General features: G+C 60.1%; 1 protein-coding gene across 10 annotated transcripts in view; it reads right to left on the bottom strand.

The window, feature by feature from the left end:
• Positions 1-333: 333 nt before the first annotated feature.
• The window catches only part of ZNF469 (zinc finger protein 469), a 230,424-nt gene continuing 211,695 nt past the window's right edge, over positions 334-19,062 (bottom strand). For 9 of the 10 annotated variants that reach the window (XM_083851752.1, XM_083851753.1, XM_083851750.1 and 6 more), the window contains 2 exons: positions 18,323-18,393; positions 334-14,751 (listed from right to left, as the gene is read on the bottom strand). In XM_083851752.1, the coding sequence (XP_083707878.1) occupies positions 1,922-14,587 (12,666 nt within the window). In that variant the 5' untranslated portion in view covers positions 14,588-14,751; positions 18,323-18,393 and the 3' untranslated portion in view covers positions 334-1,921. Of the gene's footprint in view, positions 14,752-18,322; positions 18,394-18,860; positions 19,015-19,062 lie in introns of those variants that run through there. The other variant, XM_083851759.1, reaches the window with a different exon arrangement.

Here is a 19,062-nt window from a genome sequence, read left to right as displayed (position 1 = left end):
CTGCAGCTGAAGGTCCGGCTGCAGAGCCGCTTGGAGAGTCACGCTTCAAGTTGCAGCCCTGCAGATTATTGCAATCTGGTGGCGGGGGCACCAAGCCCTCCTGTTCCCAGGGGACACCACAAAAATGTGCAAAGCGTCCGCCTGCTGCGCTGGCAGCATCGTGGTCGGGCCAGGAAAGGGGCCAAGAGCAGGGCCGCGGGGCCGGGGTCAGGCTGCGTCGGCACAGCCGGGGAGAAGGAGCCCAGAAACGCCACACAAGACAGGGAATTTCTGTGAAAATATTGGAATATATTTGAAAAGATTAATCATGTATGATTTTACAGTACCACCCCATATTTTCATCTCATACTTTATTTAACAATATTAAAGAGGCACTTTAAAAGCACACATACAACATCATAAAACGGCGTTTCCTGCTCTCTCTCTGCTTCTCTGACAAAATATCAAAATAAAAACTTTTGACATAACACATTGCACCCAAGGTAAATTACCTACAATATTTTTATACAATACAAAGAATCGTAAAGGTACATATTAACAGAATAAAGCCTCTTTTTTTTTTTTTTCCTTTTAAATCTGAAACAAAAAACAAAAAAAATTGCAGGACAGACGCAAAGTACTCTGACTGTTCATATCACATCAGTGCATTACTTCACCTCCTTGACTTGGGAGTATTTCAATAGTATTTAGTTATCTTCCATGTCCTCGTTTGCACCTGAGATTACTTTCCGGTTCAGAAGTTCGGTTGTATAACGTGCTTGTCCAGCGTGACGTAACCTTCGCGACACTACGGAGTACCAGCATACAGGATTTTCCCTAACCTTTGATTTTCCTGCTTTGTTTTCTCTTACAGGTAACGGCTACTTCCTAACGGTTCCCTTTTATTTATTTATTTTATTTATTTATTTTTTTTTCGATCAAGGAAGTCTGTATTCACATTACAAAATAAGAATAGCACCAGTAACTGCATAGTAAAAAGCGGATACCTATATAGCCACTAACTCAATACAGTAAGATAGTTTTAGAAGTTATACCGTTGAGGGCACTCGGACAGTACCGTTGCGGTGCGGTAAGTTGGCACAGTTTTGTCGTTGCGCAAAAAAAAAATAAAAAATAAACAGCCCCACACAAACAAAAACAACAAAAAACACCCCCCCCCCAAAAAAAAAAAAAACAACTAAAAAACAAGAGTTTGTCACAAGTGTCAAGGTGCAGTTTGCTAGCGGTGGCAGCTCTCCTCCGTGCACATCACCTACAGTGGTCAAAGGACGGCAGCGACGGCGGCAGCGCTCGGACAGCCCGCCGGCTGCTTCGGTATTCTCCTGACGACGTAGAAACAAATTCTTAGGGATGGCTGTCAAAATATGGGACACTTGATGCTTAATTTAATTTTTATTATTATTTTTTTTAATTGTATCATCTCTCAGGCCAGCTCCCAATTAAATGAATTGTACGGGATTATTTGTGCAAAATCTTCAAAAAAAAAAAAATTTGCTTTCTACAGTGTACTGCACCTTATGAATAAGACGTCTACGGAATGAAGTTCATCTCTTCAAGTACTTTGTACAAAGATAACACAGACACAGTCTCAAAAGGGTCTGAGATTTGCAAGTATCCTTATAACCTCAGCACTTCTGCAATAAAGCATTTGCTCTTGACAATTCAGTCTGCCCAAAGCGATTACAATTTCAGTTCATGAAAATCATCAGCAACATCAAAGTTCTAGCATTTGCATGATAAATCAGGTGAATTAAAGTAGATTAGTAGACACAAAGCAAACTATTTCACAGAGGCTGCAGTGCAAGTTCATTTAAGCTAGACAGAAAAATCACGCTACACAAACGAATTTAATGCTTTGATAATTTTCCCCTTGCAAACCCCGTGAAAGCAGCTGCGGATCACTGTAAGTCACTTCCATAAATTACTCTGAAGTCTCTCTTCTCAAAGGAATCTTAAAGCTGGTTAATTTCTGCCCGAAGAGTTGGCTGAGCAGGTTGTTCTGGGACTCGGCGGTGCGGTAGCTGGCCGAGCCGGCGGGCTTGGTGCCGCGCGCGGGGCGCGGGCCGTGCAAGGAGCCGCGCAGGGCCGGCGCCGTGCCCTTGGCCAGCACCTGGTGCAGGCTCTTGCCCAGAATGGCCTTCCTGCGCCGCACGTCGCCGTTGGCGTGCCGCAGCTCCCCCTTCTTCTGGTTGCAAGCGTCCAGGACCACCTTCTTCAGCTGGGTGCCCATCTTGGGCCTGGGCAGCAGCCTGTTGCCGTGAGCATCCCTCCTCCCCGGGGACAGGGCAGGAGTTTCGGCGATGCTCCAGTCGGCGCGCTTCAGCTCGCCGCTGCTCTCGCTCCTGCCCGGGCCCGGCGCCCGGCCTTTCTTCTTCTTCCCGTCTCCCTCCATGTTCTCCCGGGAGCCGGCGCTGCCCCGGTGGCTCAGGGACTTGTGCTCTTTCCTCCTCTTGGGGTGAAGCTTGCCCGCGTGGCCAGCAGAATCTCCTCGGAGCTGGTGGCCGGAGGATCTGCTTGGGTTGCCACCGTGGTCCCTGGTGCCAGCGCTGCTCTCCTTGGTGCCGGCATCAGGCACCGATTTGTCCTTCACCGCACCACCTTGCTGGCCCTCCTCGGGAGCAGCCTCACCACCAGACTGGTTCCCCGTGGTTTTCTTCTGCGGGGCTGAATCTTTGGCAGCCCTGTTCAGTGCAGGGGATGCTGTCTTGTCCTTCAGGGGCAGGGGCTGGTGGGCAGCCTCCGGAGAAGTGGCTTTGGATGCGCCTTCCCAAGAAGAGGCCTCGCTGGCACTGGGGGTGCCCCACTGCGTCCTGTGGGTCTCCTTGGCTGGTGGAGCCTCTGCCCCTTGGGCAGGAAGCTCCGAGACCTTCTTGGCAAGCTGGAGAAATGGGATCCCATCCACAGCATCGGTGGCTGCATCAGGGTTTTCCAACCCCCCCGCCGTATATTCGTCTTTGTTGCTTACGCTTGTTCTTTTATGGGCATCGGCATAGCCGCGCTTCTCGGTGAGGTGTGGAGGAGACAGCTTTTGGTCTGGGGCTTGGTTGCACGCTAACCCAGCAAGGTCCATGCTAAACCCGGGCGAGTCCAGGAAAGGAAGTGGTTTCCCATCAAACGCTCCTTTCTCCAGCTCCTCGATGGAGAGGGCAGCGATGTGGCCCAGCTCGGCACCGCTGGCCGCAGCCTGCGGCAAAGACGGGGAGAGGCAGGGTGGAGGCGGCAGGGTGTCAAACTGGGATTTCTCCATCTCCGCCAGGAGGTCGGAGAAGTCACCCACCAGGTCTTCGGTTTTCACGGGGGGTTGGGGCAGAGGTGCCGCCGGGTCCCGGGGTGCTACAGGGAAGGGGTCAGAAGGAGGCTGGAGGCTGGGGCTCGCAGCCTCCACCAGCTGCAGGTCACCAGCGTGGGCCAGGCGGACCGGCGAGGTGCCGTGGGGAGCAACCTTCCTCTTCTTGCTCGGCGGCACGCCGTCCTCCCTCACCTTCTCCCTGCCCTCCCTGGAGGCAGCGCCGGGCCTCATGACCCCTCTGAATTTGAAAGTCCTGTTGCTGCCCGCAAGGTGCTTCTCCATGTGCCGGTCGTACTGCTCCTTCTTGGAGAAGGTGTAGTTGCACATGCTGCAGATGAAGGACTTCTTGATAACGTGCATGACGTCCGCACAGAGCTCGCAGGCGTACAGCGTGGTGTGCTTGATCTCCTGCTCCTCCACTATCCCGTGCTCCTGGCTGAGGTGGTTTCGAAGCTCTTTGGTCTCCTGGTAGAACATCGGGCACTTGTGGCACAGGTAAATCTTCTGCAGACTGTGCACCACTAAGTGCCGCTGCAGCTTGAAGGGCTTGGGAAACTGCTTGCCGCAGTGATGACAGTCCCTGGAAGGATCCTTGCAGTCTGGGTGCATGGGGACAGATTTCGGGGTGCCTTCGCTTTTTGCTGGATGCTCCGGAGACGGACTGGCAGATGCTTTGGAGGAGCTGGGTGCAGGAGGCTTCACCTTGACGCTGCTCTCCGAGGGCTCTTTCACTGCCTTGGCCTCCTGCTCCGGGGGCAGCTCCCTGGGGCTCCTGCTCTCCCTGCTAGGCGTGTGCTTGCTGCTGGGCTCGGCGTGCCGGGAGGACCTGCTAGGCTTCCGACACATGATGGTGTTGAGGAATTGGGTGACGGCGTCGTTGTCCTCACCGAAGCAGGCCGGCAGGCCCATCACGGACTTCTGCGCTTGCCCCTTGCGAGCGAACTGGGTGGCGTGCTCGCGGAGGTGCTCGTTGTACATCCAGACGTCGGAAATCTCCTTCAGGCACATCCCGCAGGCCCACAGGCCCGCCTTGTTCTTGGCGTGCTTCTCCTTCAGGTGGTCCCTCAGCTGCTCCCGGGAGCTGAACTTGCGCTGGACGCACATGTAGCAGGTGGGCGGCGGGGAGGGGTTGTGGGTGAGCTTGTGGAAGTCCAGCTCCCCCAACGTCAGGAACCACTGGAAGCAGACTTTGCACTTGTACTGCTTGTCCTTGGCCTTGGCGGTGATGTCGCCGCGGTTTTTGCCCAGCTTCCCATCTTCTAGCTTGCTTCTGCCGTGCTTGCTGTGCTGCCCAGGCTTCGGCTTGAAGCTTGAAGCATCATCGTCCCTGCTGCCGGGAAGCTCTTCGCAAGAACCGAAGAAGCACACGTCCCTCATTTTCAGCTTGGCGTTCAGCATCTCGATGTCGATCGTGTGGAATTCGGGGGAGTCCGAATCCTCACTGCTCTTGCCGTCGTAGGGCTCCTCCGCCAGGTCGGGGGGCTCGGAGCTCGTTTCTCCGAGCGAGTGCTCATTCTCCAGGCCCACCGAAGCCTCAAACATCTCCTCAGCGGACAGGCTCTCTCCCTCCTTCTCCAGGCCCGCCCAGATGCTCAAGCTGGGGCCGTTGTCCATGTGGCTGTTCTGGCACAAGAAAGTTAGCACGTTGTCCTCCAGGTCAGTGACGTCTCTCCCAGGGCTGGCCTTCTCGCCGTCCGACCGCAGCGCCGTGCTTGTGGATCCGCCGGGACCTGCTTCCCCGCTCTTCGCCTTGCTGCCGTGACACATGTTCAGCATCAGGGCGTCGTCGATGGAGATGGTTTCGTACTCGCAGGGGTCCTCCCTGGTGACACAGAAGGAGCCGGTGTCGCTGAGGTCGGACGCCAGTCGGATGGAGAAGAGGTCGATGGCACCCGCCGGCCGCAGGCTCACCTCGGTGACAGGCTTGGGCTTCTTGCTGCGCTTCCCATACACCCGCGTGCACTTCCTCCGGATGAGCTGGTCGTCCCGGGGGAACAGCTGGGAGAACGTGGGGTCGTCGTCGAACAAGCCCTGGAGGTCAGAGGTGGCCGCGTTGTCCCCGTGGTGCTCCCTGCTCGGCGGCAGCTCTGCCTTCGCCCAGCGCTTCGGCTCCGTGGGAGCAGGGCTGGCCACCGGCGGGGGCTGCAGAGCCCCATGTGTGGGAGCCTTTTGGGGGGTTTCCAAATCCTTTGTGTCCACCGGTGGTACCCCTGGGGAAGGTGACGTGAGACCCCCTAGGGCACCGCTCCATTTCCCAGCGCCGCTGCCTCCCGAACTGCCTCCTGTCTCAGCCTCCATCTCCTCCGCGCCATCGGCACCGCAGTGCTGCTCCTCGCCTACCTCGCCCAGTCCCTCCTCCACTTGCTTCACAAACCCGCTAACCCACGCTCTGCAAGCCTGCGTGCTTTCTGCTTCACTTGGATCTTCCTCCCCCTCGGGACAGGGAGCTGTGCCCGTTACTGGCTCCTTGCTGACCTCCTCTGAAGGCACCATCCTGTCGCCCGGGTCCTCTGCGAGCTCGGCTGCGCACGGGGACTGCTTCGCTTTTGGAGGGGATGAGTTGGGTCTATTTTGTTCCTCTGTTGAAGTGCACCTGCCTGGCTCATGCAGGCCCTCCGTGACAGTGGGCAGGCTGGGGCTGAGGGCAGCAGGGGCAGGACCTGAATTCTTCCCCAGCTCGCGCGGACCATCGGGCTCATGTCTGTTGGGAAATGCCTTTGCTTTCCTTCGCCTCACTTTCCTGTTCAGCTTCTTCTCGGAATTGCCGTTTACCCCTCCGGGATCTTTGCTTTGGCTTCTCCTGCCCTTCTCCCCCTTCCTGCCTTGCCTGCCTGGGTCCGGCGTCCCCGCTGCTGCCTCGCCTGCCCCCGTCTCTGCGCGCTGCCCCTTGGCCTTCACCTCCCTGTGCGCAACACGCGTGCGGTGCAGCTCCTGGGACACCTCGAGGGATATCACGCTGAGGTCGCTGAGCACTCTGCTCACCACCTCCTGCATCTGCGCGCTGGGCTCCTTCTCCAGGCCTGTGCATATTTTCTTGGACGCTTGTTCAGCAGCGGGTGGCACCTGGGAGCTGCAGGTTTTCTCTTTGACAGCCTTCAGGCTCCTTCTGGAGACCTTCTGGGCTGCCCTCGATGTCTCATCCGCAGGAATCAAGGTGGACCTGGGAGTCTTGCCGGGCTTCACCTGGTGCTTGACTGCTTTGTGCCGGGTCAGGCCGGGCTTGGAGCGGAAGGAGGCTGAACAAATGTCGCAGGTGACCTGGAGCCCGTTGGGCTTCTTTTCTTTCTGCATTTCGTTTTGGGAAGGGCTTGGAGTGCTGTGACGTGTGTTGCCCTCTCCTTGGCCCATGTTATTTAACACGCAACTCACAGCTTCTCCACTGTGCTCAGCCCTGTGGCTCTTGGGTTTCTCCCCTTTTAAACTCTTTTCTCCGATCTCTGTGGCTTCGGAAAGATCACCAGTTCTCACCTCTGCTGCCTCTGAAGGCTGGTGGCCATTTGATTCAGCAGGACCAAGATCTCCCGTCCTTTTAAGCCCTCTACAGACAGCAGCTGGCACCTGCTGAACAACAAAACCATTGGACAAAGCCTCTGCTTCATTCCGATGCTTATTTCCATCATCACAGCAGTTCTCAAGCTTTTTCTCCTGATTTAGGTTCACCTCTCTTTCTGTGAACAGCAGAAGATCTGTTGCGCGTTGGGTTGGGTAATTTGGGGCTTCCGGAGGAACGGAGTTAATGACCATGTCGGTGATGGCGCACGCTTGGTTTTCTCTAAAATGAGATCCTGGCAGCACGGCACCGGCGCTTTCGGGTCCCTCTTTCCCACCCCCTTTGTGGCTGAAAGGCGAGCAGGGAGGCGAGCCATCCTTCCTGCATGGCTCCTGGGCACCATCCATCTCCACGGCAGAGCCCACCAGGGCATCAGCGCGCAGCGGGGCGCAGGCTCTCGCCATCCCTTCTCTTTCAGGCTGTCCGTAGCTTCCCAAAACACCTTCGGGGGAGCGGTGGTGACCGTCCCCACCTGCCTCTGTCGGTGTGGCCCCACAGTGATGCAGGGGGGGAGGAAAAGCAGGGGTCCTGTTCCACGTCCCTTGCTCTGTCGGGCTCAGGGTGGGGTGGTGGGTGTGATTGCCATCGGCCTCAGGAGGAAATCTCGCCACGAGGAACGAGCTCGAGGCGTTCAGCGGGGACGTGCTGAATTTATTCTCTTCCGCGAGCTGACTGCTGAAGCTGGGGGATTCTCCTCCCTCGGTCCCACCACTCTGCAAGTATTTGGGGTGAGAAAAACCCATCGGCGAGGGCAGGCTGGCCAGAGATTCACTTGCATAATGACAGCCGTTGAGGGACTTTTTCTTACCATTTCCTTCTCTGGGAACCTTTGCATTTACTTTTGTGTCCTGCAACAAACGGGGATGCACGTGGGGCTCGTTGGAGGGACTGAGTGTGCTGGTGGGGCTGGCGGGGGCACTGCCTGTGCCCACAGATCCTGGTGCCTGCACGTCCCGGTCAGCTCCCCGGCACCACGCTCTGCGTTCAGCCTCGTTTGTTCCCAGCCCCGCTGATGTTGCACTGCCCAGCGTTTCTTTCTCCATCAAACCACAGCTTAAATGGGATTGCTCATGTGTTTTAAATGCCAAGGCCGCTTTGTTTTTATCTTTATGCTCCTGCTCTTCCACGAGCTGATCAGCTTTCTTTCCTTGCCCTGGCGGTGGGGTCACCGCTGTGTTTTTGAGTGGCGAGAGGTCATTTTGCTCTTGCGAAGCACCATCTGCACGGATATTAATGTCATTTGGCTCCTCGTCTTCATTTGCTAAGTGCTGCAGCTCCGCCACATTATTTTGCAGCTCCGGGCCAGCAAACGTGGATAGTTTTGCGCCGTAGGAGCCCATTGCACTGAAGGGCTCCAGCTGCCTGCAGGCACCGGGGAATGGCACAGCCTCTTTAGCTGGGGCAGCGATGCTTTCTGCATTGCCCACGACGGGGACATCCCCTTCCCCTGGGGCAGGGCGATACACCTGACTTTCACCATCACCACTCTCTTCTTTCTGCTCATGCTGGCCCTTGGTGGCGGCAGGGGGGTGGCCGGGGGCCAGCAGCACGGGGAAGCAGGGCATCAACAGCTCCTCTTCGTTGCTCTTCACCGTCCGCGCCACGAAGAGCTGGAGCTGCTGCAGTGGGTTGGCATCCTGGGTGGCTGACGTCCTCTGGGAGCTGCAGCTGCTCTCCTTGGGCAGGCTCAGCATGTGGAAGAGCAGAGCTTTGTGCTTGCTGGCTTTGTCGCCGTGCCCGGGGGCCGGCAAGGCTGTGGGGCTCTTCCTCTCCTCTGCTTCTTCCAGTAACGCCGACCCACCGCCATCCCCCTTGAAGTCCACGACGTTTTTCACCGTTTGGGGTTCCTTGGACTTGCCGAAGGGTCTTTCTTCTGCATCCGGCACCTCTTTGACGTGAGGTGAAAAGGCGAGGTCCATGGCTGCGGCCGGACCAGGCTGGAAGCCGAGCTCAGGTTTATGGTTTGGAAGATGGGCGTTGAACTTCTCCAGCTCTGCGGCATCACCAAAGCGCTCACCTGGTTTCCCTGGCACAGGGAAGCTCTCTGCACCGTGTTTGCATGGCAGGGATGGCAGGGTGTCCTTGTTGGCTTCGGTTGCCTCCACCATCCTGGCATTGGTGACAGCAGGAGGGCTTTTTGCAGGGGGATCTGTGTAGATGGACACCTCAGCTGTGTCTGGTGTGCATGAATTGGGTGGGCTTTTGGAGGAAGACTCATTTTCCATCTTTCTGGGGCTACTTCCCTCGGTGACTGCAACTCCCTGCAGCTGCTCCCTGCTGTCTTTGGGGCAAAACCCATCCGAGGGGGCTGGCGTGCACATCCCAGCATCCAGCGAGCCAAACGCCGCTGCGGCTCCGTGCCAGGGCTCCCTGCCTCCCTCGTAGCCACCACTGGCACCTGCGACCACCGGCTTCTCACCCCCCAGCCTCTCCCCGGCACAGACCTTGGTGGCCAGGAGGCTCGAGCTGCCCAGGTCATCTGCCATGAACAGCCCCTTCTGGTGGCCCGTCCCCTGGTCAGCAGGCAGGGGTGGGAAGGGCTCGGCCGCCGGTCCCCGCAGGGGTGCAGCAGCGTGATGCTCGCCCTTCGGCGGGGCGGCGGGAGCCTCTCCGCTCAGCTTGCTGGTCTGCAGCTGGCTCTCCAGCTCCGTCACCAGCCGCTTGATCTCCAGCTCGTCGTCGGACATGTTGTTCATAAAAGCCACGTTGTAATCCGTTATCCTGTCCGGCAGCGGCAGAGACAGCTGGGCAGGGGGCACGGGTGCCTCCTCGGGGAATTTCTTGGCGAGTGGCTTGTCCACCGCCAGGCCGTGGAAGTGAGCCATGTCTTCTGGCAGCATCGGAGCCACCTCCTCCATCAGGGACCAGTCCTTCTCCGGCATGAACGGCGGGTACGGCTGCTCAAAGGGCAGCGGCTTGCTGGGGGCACTGCTGGGACAGGCGAACGCCGCCACGTAGCCGTCCTTGCCGGCGGACACGCTCTCGTACAGTGGTGAATCGAACTCGGTCACAGGAAGCTCTCCAAAAATCGAGGAGGAATCAAAGCTGAGAGGGGAGGAGACCTTGGTCTGTGGGGTTTCTGCGGTGTAGGGGGAGATGCTGGCGTGCTTCTGCTCAAAGGAGCCGGTGCTGATGTCCTCCCGGCACAAATACATGTCATCCATGTGCGAGGGCCCCAAGGCTGGGGGCTTTGAGAAGAGGTTGGCATCGTAGTGAGCGGGAAGGCCTTTGGGATCGAAAAAGGCGTTGTCACTGCTGACGTACGGATCGGGCGCCTTGGCAGCCAGCATCATCCCCACCGCATCGCCCCCAAACGGGGCAGCCGGTGTGGCAAAGCCCTTCCCACCATCAGTGAGCCCCTGTACCTTCCCGTACTTGCTGCCCGCTCCCGAGAAGGCAGCGGTGGCGCTGCTGGGGCTGGGCTCGCTCCGGGATGGAGCCATCAGCTCTTCCACGTGGTACTTCACTGTGTCACCCGTGTAGGGGGCAAACTGCTGCCTCTGGCCGACCACCATCAGCCCCACCGAGTCCTGAGCCTCTGGGCTGCCTTCTCCTGCCTGGTTTGCTGCTCCTTTGGGCTCTTCTGCCTCCTTCTTATGGGGAAGCCTGATGGGGCTCCTGCCCGAGGTGGCCGTGCTGGGGAGCTGCCCCTCCTGGCTCGGCGGTAGTGGCTCCTCCTTTGCATCGTCCCCAGCAGAAGCATCAGGTTCAGTACTTGGATGGGACCTGGGGCCTGCTAGCAAAGGTTTGGCTGAGCCAACCTGTCGGGTCCCCCGGGAGAAGTCCTCCTTGCTTTTCTGGCTCTTCTTCAGGCTCCTGTCCTCGGGATGGCCGAGTGCAGCCCGCGGTGTCCGTGCTGGGCTGCCCGAGCGCCTCCTCCCCGGCATGGCTGCCTTCTCTCCCACCAGGTCGGTGGGACCGGCCTCGGTGGCCACACTCGCACTGGGATTGCTGCCCGTAGACGACTGGCTGCTCCTCCTGCGGGCTCTGCTGGCACAATCCCCCTTCTTGGCAGCCTCCGGACTGGCGGCCCTCCTGTGCCCCGGTGCCTCCCTTTTCTGACGGTCTCTTCTCCGGCTGTAGCTCCAGGCTGGATCTTTCTCTTTGGCTCTCTCGCCTCTTCCCGGGCGTTTCTTGCTGAAGCTGTATTTGGCTCTCCCGATAAACGCTGCCCCCCGCTTCCTCCTCCCGCGGAGCTTGCTGCACGCTGCCCCTTCGTCCTCCGAGTCGGAGACGTAGTCGTACTCCTGGAGCCGGCCCTCCTGGGTGGGGGTCTCCAGCCTCTCGTTGTGCAGGGGGAGCTGCGCCTGCTTGCTGCTCTTCGCGTGCAGCTGGTGGAGCTTGTTCTTCTGCTGCACGATCTTGTGGATGAGCTCCTTGCTCCACGTCCCGCTCCGGGGTTTCCGCTTCTTCCCCTCCTTCATGGAGAACCGAGGTGGCTTGGAGCTCTTGGTGGCAGCGCCCGGCCCGGCCTCGCTTTTTGTCTGAGGCTCCTGGTTGAGTTTCTTGGGCTGCTTTTGGCCGGAGGCTGACCTGGAGGACACCGGTGGGACACTGTTCTTCCTGCCCACCCGCAGCCTGGCCGTCCTCTCCTCCGCTGCCGGCTCCGTCCGCTCGGCCTCGCGGGCCACCAGCCTCCGTGCCGCCCTCCCCTTGTGGCCGTGCTGCTTTCCTGCTCGTCTCTTCGCCCTCTCCCCCGCCGGCTGGCTGTCCTCATAACAGTGACCCTCCTTCTCCTCCGCCGCTGCGTGCCTGGGTTTGCTCTCCGAGGCCAGGCCTTCCTTCGCCTTGTGGGACGCCCCGCTGCCGGCGGCCTTCATGCCTGTCAGCTCCTCGTCGGTAAACACGTCTATGAAGCTGCTGTCGATCTCTGGGTTGTCCGACTGGTAGCCCAGGCCGTTGAGGGCTTCGGTGATCAGGCTGTCCAGCTTGGCGTCGTCAATGTCCAGGTCAGAGGCCGTGAGAGGCAAGGAGCTGGCGGCGAGGCTGTTGAAGAGGCCGCCCTTCAGAGTGTCCTCCTTGCCGTCGCCCTTGCTTTCCCCATCCAGCAGAAACTCCTCGCCCTTGTTCAGCGCCAGCAAATGCGCCTGGGGGTCTGGAGACAGCGGCAGGCTGGCCCCGGTGGTGGCGGGGGGCTTGGGGGGCTCGGGGGGCAGCCCTCGCCTCCCCTCGGCTGCCCGGGGGGCTTCCTTGGCCTCGGCGTGGGGCGCGGGGTGGGATGCGCAGAACTGGCGGTGCTCCAGGAAGGAGGCCAGGTTGCTGTAGTTCTGGTCGCACTGCTTGCAGGTCAGCAGCACGTCCAGCTGGTCCAGGCTGGCGCTGCTGAGCGAGCCGGCCAGCAGGTGATGGGACGCGTACGGCGGCGGCGGCGGCGGCGGCTCCCCGTCCAAGCCATCCAGGCAGCTTTTGGCCACCTCCGCGCCAGGTTTGTGGAACGGGCTCTCCGGGGAGCATTTCAGGAGGTGGTCGTCCTTCAGGGCGTCGGGAGGGAAGTGGAAGGGCTTGATGGAGTCCTGGGGGTGGTAGTGGAGCGAGCCCGAGGTCAGCACCTCGGAGGGGTGGAAGGTCTTGCCGCCCTCCTTGGGATGGCAGGGGTGGTGGAAGAAGGGCGAGGGGGTGAGCGCCCCGGGCAGCTGGCCGTCCTCGAAGCTGGGGTTGAGCGGGCTGCTGGACATGGGGGAGAGCGAGGAGCAGGTGCTGCCGCAGGTGGGGTTGGGGACAGGGGATGGCAGCGGGGACTCGCAGGGCGAGGCGGCCACCAAGGCTGACGGCGGCAGGACCAACGCTGAGCCCGACGAGCTCCTGGAGGGAGGAGGAGGCGGCCCTGCCTGGCCCATGCTGTAGAAGAGGGCTTTGCTTCTCGAGTCGCAGGCGGGAGAGGCCGGGTCCTTGCCATTTTCGAAAGAAAAAGCGCCCGTCAAGCCAGGGTCCCCACGCTGCACCCCGAGGCTCTCTCCCGACAGGAGCTTTTTGCCGTGATACCCTGGGGAGCTGCTTAGGGGGGGCCCTTTGTGGGCTTTGCCGCTGCCCGGCCACTCCGGCGTGCCAAGGGGGAAAGGGAGCTTCTGGCTGCTCATCTGCCTCGACAACTCGATCCTGTTCTGGCCGGGCACCGCAGAAGCGAGGTGTATTTGCTGCCAAGGCATCCTGGCATTTTTCTGCCTGTGCTGCCTCTGCTCGGGGCCAGGCTGGCACTCGAATGAGAACTGGCTTCCAACAGGGTTTGAATAAGGTGCTGAGTTCTGGTCCGTGGGAGAAAACGCCTTCGCGGCGCCCTCCCAGGCTTGCACGAGCCGGGGGTGGGTGGGCGCCGTAGTGGGAATGCTCGTCTCGAAAGGCACAGGTCCTGCGCTCGCGCTGCCCGCGGGGGAGCTGCAATAGGCTTTGCTCTGAAAGTGCACTTGGGAGAGGGAGTTTGGTGGCATATTCCTTCTGAGAGGGCTGCTCGGGAGCAGCAGCCGCGGGCTGGGCACACTGTCTTTGGCTGAGGCTTGCCCCTTACCGACTGGCTTTGGCACACTAGGCGAGTGTAAACTAGACGGAAAAACAGCTTGGTTTTCTTGGAAAGTGCTTGGGTTTTGGTCGATAGCACCAGAGGACGAGAGAGCACCGCTGGGGTCGGCGGGATGCTCGCTCCTGCCCTTGTAGCACGGCAGAGGGCCGCGGTGCGGGGCGGGCGGCGGGGCCAGGAGCGGGGTGGGCACGCCGTACAGCCGGCCCGGGGGGCACGCGCCCTCGAAGGAGCCGATGCCCGGCGCCTCCTCCTGCCACTCTCGGGGGGACGCGTGGAAGCCGAAGGCGCCGTGAGCCGCCTGGCCGGCGGCGAGGGCCACGTCCAGGTACTCGGCATCGCCGCGGTACGGCTCCTTCCCCGAGTCGTGCAGCAGCTGGAAGGGGAACTGGAAGGGCAAAGCGCCCAGAGCGTGGCCGCCCGCCTTGCCGCCCTCGGGGAAAGAGCTGGGCTTGACCCCGTAGCTAGCACCTGCGAAGCTCTTCTCCGGAGAGGGCCACGAGGTCGCCCCGTTCGCCTGAAACTCTAAGTAATGTAGCTGCCCATTGGTGCCGGGGCTCTTGAGGGGGATGCCGGTGGGGGGCTGCCCTTTGGGGCCGTGGGGCGGGCGCGGGGGGCCGGCGGGTGGTGAGGTATAGTTGGCGGAGGTACGGCCGGCGGCGGCCTCGGGGAAGCAGCGGCCGAAGCTCAGCTCTTCCTCCTCGGGGATGCCGGGCACGTGGAAGCGGTAGCTGCCGGCCGCGGGAGCCCGGCTGGCTTCGGGCGCCTTCGGGGGGGTCACTTTTTGCTGGGGGTAGGCGATGCCGATGGTGGGGCTGGGGCGGGCGCTGGCGATGCTGAGCCGGTAGAGCTGGTGCTGGCCCCGCTCGCCCTTCCCCGCCCGCCGGCTGCGCTCGCGGGCTCTGCCCTTCCCCGGGGGGGACTGGGGGCTGCCCTTGATGCCGCCCCAGCCGCTCTCGCCCGCGAACTTGGGCTTGTTGTGGAGGGACTTGAAGTCGATCTTGCCCGCCTGCTGCGGCCGGATCACGGCTTCCCGCTGGCTGTGGGGCTCCTTGTCCTTGGTGGCGGGGAAGGGGGACGTCCCCTCGCCCCCGCTGGGCGCGCAGGGCTGCGAGGCGCCGCCGAGCGCCCTGCCATCCTTCTCGCCGCAGCCTTCGAAGCCAAAGTCCTTGTCCTGCTCTTTGGGGCCGGCCTCAGCGTCGCTGATGGTGTAGACATGCTGGGTCTCTCCGGTCATGGTAGCCGGGGAGGGGGGCTACGCAGCCCCGCTTGCCCGTCCTGCTGCCGGCTCCTGCCCGCCCGTCATGGCACGGTCCTGCGGGGCCGGGCACGGGGATGGGGACGGGGTGGTGCGGGGTCCCGGGTGGCAGCGGGGCTCTGATACATCCTTTCAGCCCAGACCTGGAGAAAGGAAGAGAGAAACGGCAGGGAATAAGCAGTGCTGCGTGGTGCTGGGGGGCAGAGGGGGCGTGTGGCGGGGGGAGACTGGGACCCCTTCCCTTCGTGCTGCGATGGGCAGGGAGCGGCGAAACCCAGCCGGCAGCCCCGGGGCGAAGCTTTTGGTGCTTCAGAGGGTGCTGGGAACATCACACCTTCACCACCAGCTGCTGAGCCAGGCACTTTTTCCTCCCCGGGAGGCTATTTCTGGGGACTTCCCAGCAACATAAGCAGAAAAAGATGACAGAAGAGCTCCACCTACGGATTACCGGGAAGGGCTGTCGGCCGAGTTGGGAGCCGTGTCCCCAGAGGGGCCCCCACGTCCCGGCTCCGGCAGCCAAGGCCGGAGGGATGGCGAGGTGGTGGGTGCGGCCCCCCTCGGCACCCCAAAAACCAACCCCGGACCCTCGGGGCTGGGCTCCAGCAGCAGTTCTGATGTCTGCCCATCACCGTCTCCTGCTGGAGGATGGGGTTGTTTCCCAGCAGTGCTCCCCTCGGCCAAAAAATTATCCCTGCTCCGGATTTTAGGTGCTGCTAAGTAGCTGAGAGTGTTAAAAAATAAGTCCAGAATTTACCAGCTGATTTTATAAGAGAGGATCTGCGGGCATTAGGCATGAAGCAAATGTCAAGAGCAGCTTTTAAAAAGCCTTTAAATTTTAGCCCCAGCCATGGGTTATATTAAAGAAAAAAAAAGGGAAAAAAAAAAGGAAAAAAAAAAAGGAAAAAAAGAAAAGCAATTCCCCTTTTTAAAGATTCTCTTTTTAAGAAAGTGAAGGTTTTTTTTTCTCCTTCCCCGCTAAAAATGCCTCTTCAGTGTCCACAAACCTCATGTTGCAGGGGTCGAAGCCATGTTACTGCCCCGAGCTTGGGAGGGGGCGGCAGGCTGCAAATAGGGGCGAGCCGCAGCTCATTAGCGTTCTGCTGATTGCAGTTGTGTTAATTACCCAGCCCCATTTCCATGCACGCCGGGCTCTACCCGGTGCTGCACAGCCTCGTCGTTCCTGCCCTGGGAAGATCAGGGCAGAAAATGAGATTTTTTGAGAAACTGAGAAAACGAGAAATTTTCTTTCTGCAAGAAAAAGCGAGCGACGTTCTCCCGCAGCTCGCGGTGACCCAACCCCTTCCGTGAGGATGCTGCAGGACCTCGCAGGAAGGCGACAGCACGCAGGAGGACGTTTTTGTCACTCGGCGAAGTGAAACGAATCCCGGCGTGACGCGGGACGTCACACCGGCCAAAGCCAACAGAGCCCTTCGGCATGCGGGGCTTCGGCTGGCAAAACAACGTGCCACTTATGCACTTCAAGCTGCAACTGTAAAGCTTGTTTGCCGCTGCTTAAATTTGCAAAGGCTCCTGGCCAAGATAAAATAACCAAGGCCAGGGCTAGCTACCTTATCACAGTCGCGCTCTTTCAGCCACATAAAGGAGCCATTTTTCGAAGGAAAAGCTCATGTGTGTACCCTAAAAGCTGCAGCGTGGGCACGGCGAGGGCCGGGGTTCGCAGTTGTGACGGTGCTGAGCGCCAGGAGAAACAAACCCCGCGCTGGCAGAGGCGTTTGGAGGTGGTGAAGCTGGGGAAAGCGGAGCAGGCGGCACGCAGGAGCTGCTGGAGAGCTGTGGGTGCCGACTGCTGCGCCGCGCTGCACCGCGGTGGGGGCAGAGCCTCGGCAGGGCATGGGGCGAGCTCACCCCATAGACGGTGTCTGGGATAAGGGCAAGGCGTAAATTAAGGTTTTGTGCCCCAAAACTGTGGCTGAAGCATCCCCGCAGCAGGGCTCGGGGAACCCATCCCCACTGGCGGTGGCCCTGGTGTCCCACTGTGCCCGCAGGGCCAGCACTGGCTGCATTCCTCTGACTGTTTCCTCTTATTTTTGTATTTATATTTGTATTTGTATTTATATTTGTATTTGTATTTATATTCATATTTACATTTATATTATTTGTATATGCTCAGCCTGCTCCTCTGCCTGTCTCTCAGCTGGGCCCAGGCTCCTCTTTAGGTTTTAATGCTTCAGCTCCTGGAAGAGGAGGTGGGAAGCGACAAGTCGGGGGCAAAGGAAGTTTGTATTTCCAAAATAAATAAATAAAAGGTGACATTTCTTAAAAGACACCTGGCTACTGGGGAGCAGGCTCCCCACCTGCTGTTGTGTGGGCTGCCAGCGTGGGCTTTTGCTACGCGTGGTAGAGGTGCGGCCATCACGGCACAGAGCAGCTCTTCATCACGAGAGCATCCATCCTACCGCCCCTGCATCGTCCCGGTGGCCCGTGTGGCTGCCAATTCCGGCAGCCCCTTTCCCGGAGAAAAGAGCCGTGAGTCCCAGCAGCAGGCTGCAGGCTCTGATCTCAGCCAGGACACCACGAGGGGACCGCAGCGTGAGGACCGACCGAGGTGGCCACCACGTCCCCAGCAGCTCCTTGGGGCTCACCTGCCCCGCTCCAGGAAACGGCGGCGAGGGAGCAAACGGTTGTGTGAACCAACCCCCCCCCCCCCCAAAAAAAAAAAAACAAAAAGGAAAAAACAACCTCCCACAAAAGCTGCTGAGACAAAGCAGGAAGAGAGGGCTGAAACCGCAGCGCTGCCTCTGCAGAACCCCGCTGCGGCTCCAGCCTTGGGCCAGCGGGGCAGGGAAGGAAAATCTCGTGCCCTGCAGCGGGAGAGGAGGACGGAGCCGCTCGGGGCTCTTGGGCAGCCCCGGGTTCAGCTCTTGGCTCGGCGTCTCCCCTGCGTGACCTTGGGGGAGTCATTTAATCGCGGTGACTCAGCTCTCCATCTGCACATCAGCCCGATAACGCTCCCCCTCGCCTATCTGCCGCTTGTATCGTCTGGTCAGATTATCGAGGCAGGAACTGTTCTTGCCATTTCTACGGACGCTGCCCGGCACCGCCAAGCCCTGATAGGGCTGGGAGGTGCGTGGGGCTCGGCGCAGGGGGTCCTGGTTAGGGTGGGGGGTCCTGGTTGGGGTTCGCCCCCCGGTGGGCAAGCGGCAAGCCCAGAATAGGGGGGCTGCTACCTGGGGGGTAGCGGGGTCAGAGGTGCTGTGCTTCCTGCAGCCACAGCTCCGAGCAGATGGAGGTGGGCGTAGGAACAGGTGGAAAGAGAAACTGCAAACCCAAATGGGTTGCATCCTCAGGGAAAAGCCATGAGGCAGGGCAGGGGGACGCAAAGAGCCCGTGTGTGCCATGCATGCGCACTTCACCGCCGCATAAAGGGCGTCCATCCCGTCCGCGCGGCTCAGGCAGCTGCCTCTGACGGCCAGGCTTTGGCTGGGGCTGTGAAAAATCCCTTCCTCTTGTGAACTGGCCCCTCCTCAAAGCCGGGGCTGTTTAAACTTTCTGTCTCTTGTGGCCGGGCTGCAGTGGGGCCGCGTGGCCAGAAAAGCAGCTGGGGAGGTCACAGCCTCGGGGGCTGAGCCCCGGCATCACCGCAAGCAGGGGTTGGGGGGGGGCCGTGGCATCCCCCGAGCCCGTCGGGGATGAGGAGCCGAGCGCCTGGCTCCCAAAAATAGCATCGGATCCTGCGCCGTCAGCTGGCCGTACCTTGGCACCCCTCCGCCGCTCCGCTACTGCCGGGACTCACTTCCACCTCCCATGAAATATGAATTTCTTGGCTGCAAAGGAAAGAGAGAACTATGTCAGGAATCTGTGTTTGGCTTGGCTGCCGGCACCGTGGCTCCGAGCGCCTGGGCTGGGCTCTGGCAGGCGGCTGTGAAAAGGAGGGGTTCCCTCCCCAAAAACGCCCTGCCACGGCCACACCGAGCTGGGTGCCCGCAGAGCCAGAAAACCAAAGTGGGGTTGGAAAACCAAAGGCGTCTGCTTCCCCCTCTCCTGCATCCCACCCCATCCCCTGCAGCCCAGCCTGTAGGGTCCTCGCCCACATTCCTACTTGGGAATGGGGGAAAAGAGCACTTTTAGGAAGCTCAGGGGGGTTTCAGGGGTTGTTATCTCCCTGCCAGCCCCTGGTCCAGCCCGGAGCTCAGGAGCTCAGGAGCAAAGCGCTGGGTGATACTCACAGCACCCCAGGAGTGTGCCTGCTGCTTGGCCAAAGCCAGCAGCAGCTCATCCCTCGGATATTAACCTGCCAATTAAAGAGGAAATCACAAGGCAGCTCCTGCACGGCGCAGCAGGTGGGAGCATCTCCTCGGGAGGGACACGATGGGTCCCTCGTCCCTGCTTGTCCCCAGGGAGAGAGACTGGGGCTGGGGACCGGGGTCGGCACCGTGCTGGGGAGCGAAGGAGAAGGTTTGGTGACAGACGTGCATTTTCTGAGAAAGGCTGGG

This window comes from Anser anser, assembly GCF_964211835.1.
Source record: "Anser anser genome assembly, chromosome: 11".
Taxonomy (NCBI): Eukaryota; Metazoa; Chordata; class Aves; order Anseriformes; family Anatidae; genus Anser; species Anser anser.
Note: the sequence above shows the minus strand (reverse complement) of the source record. Positions and strands in the feature narration are given on the sequence as shown.